Source organism: Physeter macrocephalus, chromosome 21, assembly GCF_002837175.3.
Source record: "Physeter macrocephalus isolate SW-GA chromosome 21, ASM283717v5, whole genome shotgun sequence".
NCBI classification, from domain to species: domain Eukaryota; kingdom Metazoa; phylum Chordata; class Mammalia; order Artiodactyla; family Physeteridae; genus Physeter; species Physeter macrocephalus.
In genome coordinates, this window is record NC_041234.1 from 8,668,467 (window position 1) to 8,676,612 (window position 8,146).

General features: G+C 38.4%; 1 protein-coding gene and 1 pseudogene across 4 annotated transcripts in view; one reads left to right on the forward strand and one right to left on the reverse strand.

Annotated features, from left to right (window-relative positions):
- POLA1 (DNA polymerase alpha 1, catalytic subunit) overlaps nt 1-8,146 on the forward strand; it is a 299,996-nt gene that overhangs the window by 29,989 nt on the left and 261,861 nt on the right. For all 4 annotated transcript variants that reach the window (XM_007107041.4, XM_007107040.4, XM_028482923.2 and 1 more), the window contains exons 14-16: nt 2,021-2,159; nt 2,899-3,053; nt 6,975-7,059. In XM_007107041.4, the coding sequence (XP_007107103.2) occupies nt 2,021-2,159; nt 2,899-3,053; nt 6,975-7,059 (379 nt within the window). The remainder of the gene's footprint in view (nt 1-2,020; nt 2,160-2,898; nt 3,054-6,974; nt 7,060-8,146) is intronic.
- Nucleotides 1,295-1,655, reverse strand: LOC102973348 (cytochrome c-like; annotated as a pseudogene).

Sequence of the window (8,146 nt, forward strand, 5' to 3'; positions counted from 1 at the left end):
CATGCCATGTGTAAATTATTAATAAAGTTGTGATGAAATACATTGCTTATGACTTGATAATTTTAGCTGTGGATTTCTAATCTGAGGAATGTATGTAGCATTCAACTGATGCACTAGTAATTATTCCTGGTCTTAAATTGCTCTGTAAGCAGCAACTGTTTCAAGCATCAACAGGAAGATGATAACCAGTATCATTATTTTTTGCTCAGATAACGTAAGAAAATTACTGAATTTATTATCGGTTTGTTTAGGCTGTATTCATCAGAGCACACATGGCAATATATATAGAACTTGAGAACACGAATATTTCTTACGAAAAGAAAAATAAAACACTGTCTCCCCCCCAAAATTTTCTCCATGGAAGCATTTTGAATGAGTCCTACTCCCTTGCTTTTATTTATTTATTTATTTTGATCTGTGACTTTGTTTTTAATTCTCAAGCCTTACGATCAGATTATTTACAAATTTGTGCTAATGATAAAGCTCCTCTACCATAACCCCTTCTGAGTTGGCAAAAGCACCATTATCCATCACACATCTACAGTAGTTCTACAGGTGTGTTTCTGAATACCTGTTTAAAAGACAATCCTGAATTATAACTTAGTCTGACTTTGTAGAGAATTCACAAGCAAGTTTCCTAACATATCTTATCACAGTGAATTTTAAAAGCATCTGATCTTAAAGATCATCTATAAAATGTGAGAAGTACTAAATATTCTTTATTTGATGCTATACATAAACCACACTAAAATTCCTTTCATTAAGTAAAACGCAATATTTTAGATGGAGAATTTTAATTAAATTGGCATAGTTAAGACCAAAAAGATAAAGTGGACGTTGTCAATATATCGTCAGCCCTTGCCTTAACAGGCAAACGAACACAACTTGAAACACAGATGAATCTTGCTGGTCTATGAGACAGTTAAGGGAGCTTCTCAGTATTTAAATATATTAATATAACCAGTTATAGAAATCTAAATATAAAACCAATCTCCTATAGGGTTTGAGAAGGCATTCACTGTATCGCTGAAAAGTTTAACATTCCTTATTCAAGTTTAATCATCTCTTTAGAAGGGGAAAACAGTGATAGTGCTTTTTGAACCAGAATTACTATCAAAATTCAAAAAGCTGACTATATTCGTTTAGCCACAAGCCAATCTTATTTAAATCAGGACAGAAATATTACCTCAGCCATTCATGATCTGAATTCTAGTGTATGAGATCAATTTAAATACGGTACACATAAAAAGTCATGAGACATTTGTTTAATAATAAATAAGGCAGTGGCCAATGATTACGCATTAGTAGCTTTTTTGAGATAAGCTATCAACTCTGCCCTTTCTCCCTTCTTAATGCCAGCGAAGAACATTTTTGTTCCAGGGATGTACTTCTTGGGATTCTCCAAATACTCCCATCAGCGTCTCCTCTTCCCAGGTGATGCCTTTGTTCTTGTTGGCATCTGTGTAAGGGAATCTGAAAGTCTGAGCTGTCTTTCACCTAAACAGACCATGGAGATTTGGCCCAGTCTTGTGCTTGCCTCCCTTTTCCACAGTATGGCACTGGGCACACTTCTGAACAAAAATCTTCTTGCCCTTCTCAACATCACCCATTTTTAAATCGTTCTTTCTCCGTGCACGACTAAGAGGTTCCCGCTCGCAAGCCGAACGTCCCGCTCTCTCGCTTTCATTCTTCTAATGGAGTTGTACTTATTTGGCTATTCTTTATCAGTAAGGCATGTACAGCTCTGGACAGAAATCCTCTTTTGCGGGAGCTTCTTGGCCCAGTTTTCTTCTAATGGGTGTCATCGAGATGCATTATTTTGTCCTTGTGAATTGTTTTTGTTTCCTACTGTGAATTGTTATGGATTTCATTTGTGGCAAATTACATTTCATATATACCAAAGGGGTTTCTTCTGGTGGTTCATAGAGAGACTTTTGTTATTTTCAAATATAGACTTTGGAAAATGTGAAGTAATAGTTTTAAACAAAAAACGATTTTTTTTCGTCTTTGCCTTTTTCAGGCTGAAATGCCACAGCTTCCTCAGGATTTGAAAGGAGAAACTTTTTCTCATGTATTTGGGACCAACACATCCAGCTTGGAACTGTTCTTGATGAACAGAAAGATCAAAGGACCTTGTTGGCTTGAAGTAAAAAATCCACGTAAGGGAAAATTTACTTTCAGAATGCTAAGTAAATTGCTGTTAGATGCGGTTTCTAGAAGTTAAAGAATTGGACTCAATTTCAGTGTGACCACTTTCTTTTTAATGTTTGTTTCTTTAAGGTTTTCCTTGAGTGAGTATAGGAAGTACGTTTGAAATCACTCTTTCACCGTGCTTAGCATTTTAGTGGGAGGGAGGCTTTAGCTAGCCTACTCGGGCATTTGGATGCATCCTTCATTGTGTTGCTGTCAGCGTGGACTTCCGACCTGGCTGATGTGTCTCAGGTGTTCTACCTCGTGAGCTGCTGACTTCTGAAGGAGCAAAACATCACTGCCCGGTGTGGATAGTGCATGTATGGTCTCTTACCTGATTTTTTCAATACTTGCATTTGTGATACTCTGTTTTGTCTTCATGAATCTCTTAAAACTTTTTTTTTTGTTTTTTTGATTCCTCTAAGGCAGTGCTGTGGCTTTTACAAACCTATTTTGGGTCTTGTATTTTTTGGAAAGTCAGATGAAAGCTGTGGACTTTTTTCCCAGGAAAATGAACATATGTATACACACACAAAGATTTGCATACAATCCAATAATGTGGTTTATTTTTAGTTAGATGTTATAATAAGACATTCTTAGTAGAAGGCAGGATTGAAGACCATCTCAGTTAATCACAGATGTCTTAATTATAGTAACTTTTCTTTTTCAGCAAATAGCTCTTGATCTGTTGTTTCACTTCTTTTTCAGAGCTCTTGAATCAGCCAATCAGTTGGTGTAAAGTTGAGGCAGTGGCCTTGAAACCGGACCTGGTGAACGTAATTAAGGATGTTGGTCCTCCTCCACTTGTGGTCATGTCTTTGAGCATGAAGACAATGCAGAATGCAAAGACACATGAAAATGAGGTAAAGAAATAGGACAGATTTTGTACCTATGCCAGAGGTGCGATACTTCTTGCACTTGTACAGCTTTTCTGTGAGGGAAGGTTGTTCTTTTTGGAAGGGAAAGAATACTAATTCACTCCCAAACTCCATTTTGAAGAATGCATTGAATTTGTCTGGTGTTGGAGGTTTTTTTTTTTTAAAAGACTTAAATTTCTGGACTTTAAAAAATTTTTTTATTTTGGAGAACTTCAAATGGACATAGACTAATATAATGAACTCCTATATACCCATCACTCATATTCACCATTTAGCAAGATTTTGTCACACTTATCACCCCCCTTCTTTTTTTTCCTCCTGAAGTATTTTGAAGCTAATCTCAGACATTGTGTCATTTTACCCCTGTATACTTTGGTTTGCATCTCTCAAAACATGCACACTTTCTTATAGAATACCATTAGCACCCCTATTAACATTAACAGTGATTCCTTGATACCAGCTAAAATACCTAGTCCATAGTCACATGACTATTTCTCAGAAATGTCTTTTAACAGTTGATTTGAGTCAGGATTTATACAAGATCCACAGACGGAGTTTAATTTTTGTTTCTTGAATCTCTTTTAAATGTGAGCAGCTCCCTCCCACCCCCTCCAGCTTTTTCAGTGACATTGACTTATTGAGGAATCACTGTTAGTGGTCTCGAAGAATGACCCATTTTCTGTATTTGTTTGCTTCCTTGTATCATTGGATTTCTTCCTGTATACCAGGGGTTGGCAAACTGTGGCCTGCAGGCAAATCTAGCCCATCACCTGTTTCTGTAAATAAAGTTCACTGGAAGACAGCATGTCTGTTCGTTCACATATTATCTACAGCTGCTTTTGTACCATGGCAGCAAAGTTAGTAGTCATGACGGAGACTCTGTGACCTGAAAGGCTAAAATATTTACTTTTTGGCCCTTTACAGAAAAAAGTATCCACCGCTGCTCATTAGCACTGCCGAATTGATTAGGTTCAGGTTTAACTTTTTTGTGCCAAAATACTGTGTAGGTGGTACAGTGTATTTCATATTGGGTCGTATCAGTAGGCACGTAATGTCTGGTTAAATCACTATTAGTGGGGCTATGATTGATTAGTAGGTTCAAGTTTTTTAACCTTGGCAATACTGATGTTTGGGCCGAATGAACTTGTTGTGAGCGCTGTCCTGTGCATTGTGGGATGTTTAACAGTATCCCTGGCCTCCACCCAATGCCAGATATCACCCCTACCGCCTAGTTGGTTCTGACAACCAGAAATGCCTGCAGACGTCTCTAAATGTCCGCTGGGGACTGCGGGCAAAATTGTTCCCGGTTGAGAACCACTGATCTAATTTTTGCCTAAATTAGATATTTCATTAGGAGTTGTAAAATGGTCTTCTAATTCCGTTGTCCTTTCCATGTTTATTAGTTAAGCGTGTGAAATAGTAGAATGATTATTAGTTAAATTTTTCTGTAAAATTAACTTTTCCTCATTAACCAGTACTATTTGGTTATGCTGCAATACTTTATATAGGAAAGAAGAGATAAATGTGTACTTCTTTCTCTTTTGCTGCCAGTTTTCTGAGTAGGAAGTTGGGGACCTACATTACGTGTACTGTTGACACATGATTTGTTTATTTTTCTTGTTACTTATTTTTGTTTCCTCTTTTATGGACTACATTATAAACTCATGGGCTTTATATATACTTAGTATATTTCAATCTGTTGCATTCATTAATTATTCTTGTTATTTTTGCTGCTTAAATTGTCTCTCTTTGGTCAATGGCAGCTTCTTTGTGTTTGCTTCTAAATCCTTTGACATTGATGGGGATCTTTTTTTTTTTTTTTTTTTTTTTTTTGGTGGTACGCGGGCCTCTCACTGCTGTGGCCTCTCCCGTTGCGGAGCACAGGCTCCGGACGCGCAGGCTCAGCGGCCATGGCTCACGGGCCCAGCCGCTCCGCGGCATGTGGGATCTTCCCGGACCGGGGCACAAACCCGTGTCCCCTGCATCGGCAGGCGGGCTCTCAACCACTGCGCCACCAGGGAAGCCCGATCGGGATCTTTTTTAACAGCCTTTTGGCAATTTTTTTTTGTACGATTTGATCTTTTAATAATAGTTGATATAGTAGATATTTAATAGTTAAGTGTTTGGGGAAAATTTAATTAGTTAAAAAAAATCCTTCCAGCACCCAGAGTGACGTTTCTAAATACCATTTCCCCAGAAAGGAAATAGGGTTTTGTGAAGAAATAGCTGATTTGGGGCAGGAAATGTCCAGGATAAGCCTGGAACTTCTTGTTATACTAGAAAGCAAGGACGATATTAAAATCTACTGAAGATATGTCAGAAGGACTCAAGAGTAAACTTGAAGAGTTTCCTACACCAAAGATGGGACAGTTTGAGCATATATAAGTATAACTGCAACAGATTGAAACATACGACTTCATAATGATACTGTAAACACAGCACTACATTGCTCAGCTGTGAAGAAAGCTAGGGAACTAACTCATTATTTTGAAAACTGGTAAATAAAGAGATTGAATAAAGCATGTATCTTGACTTTTTTGAACATATGTTGTATCTCAGGTAACCAAATAATCGGTGAGGGGAGGTTTGTCTTCATAGAAGCTTTCCAGCTAATAAATAAATAAAATAAAGGAAAAATTGAATGTGACCACTTTGCAATCTCTAATGAGATAATGGATCTAGGCAGTGATTTTTCAGAGGCTGTTAGTATCACTAGAGTAGAGGTAACCAGACCCGTTGTGATAACCAGTGATCAGTAGCACCTCCAAAGAATTCTTGCCAAAAAATCTGATTTTTATCAAGCCTTCAGATCTACATATGAATATACAGGCAGTACAGAAACAGAGGAACATGTTAAATGACATTATTGGGATACAAGCAGCAGAGTCTGTACTGTGGGGGGCACTCTGCGGGGCAAAACCACCCAGTTTCTTCAACAAATAAATTGCAAGAAATAATAGATGGGGAGGAGTTGTACTTAGACAGTTTAACGTATCAACCAGTTGCAAAGTATGGACTTATTTGGTAAATAAAATTGAGATAGTTGGGAAAACATGAGAATGTGAATCCTGCCTGGATATTTAATGATTTTAAGGAAACACTGTTAATTGAATTAGCTGAGATGATTGTACTGCATTTTAAAAACTTCTCATCTTTTAGAGCTTCCCTGGTGGCGCAGTGGTTGCGCGTCCGCCTGCCGATGCAGGGGAACCGGGTTCGCGCCCCGGTCCGGGAGGATCCCACGTGCCGCGGAGCGGCTGGGCCCGTGAGCCATGGCCGCTGAGCCTGCGCGTCCGGAGCCTGTGCTCCGCGACGGGAGAGGCCGCAACAGAGGGAGGCCCGCATACCACAAAAACAAAAAAAAACAAAAAAAAACCAACAACAATAAAAACTTCTCATCTTTTAAAGTAATGGCTCTCAATTTGGTGAGATTTTAACCCTCAAGGGGTTTTTGGCCATGTCTGGAGACATTTTTGGTGTCACAACTTGGACACTGGGGAGTGGGTAGCGGTGCTGTTGGCAGCCAGGGATGCTGCTAAACGTCCCACAATGCACAGGGCAGCCCCACAGCAAAGAATTATTCGGCCTAAATTGTCCATAGCGCCGAGGTTGAGAAACCTTGGTTAGGAATACCTGCTGACATATTTCTGGATAAAGTGATAGGTATGCGTTTTGCTTCAAAATAATGTGGGATAGGGCTGTTGATGAGTTGATGATTGAAGCTGGGTGATCAGTGTATGAGAGTTGATTTTATTATTCTATTTTTCATTTGTTTAAATACTTCCATAATAAAAAGTATTCTTACGGATTAAAATCTGTATCTTTTTCTATTCTCGGTGGTTGTGGTTAGAATGCAGACTGCGTAGTTGGTGTCTGATAAGTGATTTTCTCCTCCTTTCTTGGCAGATTATTGCTGTGGCAGCATTGGTGCATCACAGCTTCGCACTAGATAAAGCACCCCCACAGCCTCCCTTTCACTCACACTTCTGTGGTATGTATTTTTTTAGCTGGTTTATTAATGGCTTAAGTTTTATTTTTCTTGTTTTTTCTCCAGCTGTTGGATCAGTAACTTAAAAAAAATATTTTTAAGATACTTAGTGCATGTTGTTAAAGAAGGGTTTTTTAATTGAAGTATAGTTGATTTACAATACTGTGTTAGTTTCAGGTGTACAGCAGAGTATTCGGTTATATATAATATATATCTGTTCTTTTCAGATTCTTTTCCACTATAGGTTATTACAGGATATTGACTCTAGTTCCCTGTGCTCTACCATAGGTCCTTGTTGCTAATCTGTTTCATGTATAGTAGTTTGTATCTGTTAATCCCATCCTCCTAATTTATCATACCCCCCCACCACCGCCCATCCCCTTTGGTAACCATAAATTTGTTTTCTGTATCTGTGAGTCTGTTTCTGTTTAGTATATAGACTCATTTGTGTTATTTTGTAGATTCCACATATAAGTGGTAGCATATAATATTTGTCTTTCTCTGACTTATTTCACTTAGTATGACATTCTCTAGGTCCATTCATGTTGCTGCAAATGGCAATATTTCATTCCTTTTTATGGCTGAGTAACATTCCATTTGTGTGTGTGTGTGTATACACACACACACCACATCTTCTTAAACCAGTTGTCTATCAGTGGGCCCTTGGGTTGTTTCTGTGTCTTGGCTATCGTAAACGGTGCTGTGAACATTGGGATATGTGTATCTTTTCGAATTAGAGTTTTCGTCTTTTCTGGATATAGGCCCAGGAGTGGGATTGCTGGGTCATATGGTAGTTCTATTTTTAGATTTTTAAGGAACCTCCATGCTGTTCTCCATAGTGGCTGCACCAATATACATTCCCACCAACAGTGTAGGAAGGTTCCCTTTTCTCCACACCCTCTCCAGCATTTATTGTTTGTAAATTTTTTGATGATGGCCATTCTGACTGCTGTGAGGTGATACCTCATTGTAGTTTTGATTTGCATTTCTCTGATGATTAGTGAGGTTGAGCATCTTTTCATGTGTTTGTTGGCAATCTGTATATCTTCTTTGGAGAAATGTCTATTTAGGTCTTCTGCCCATTTTTGGA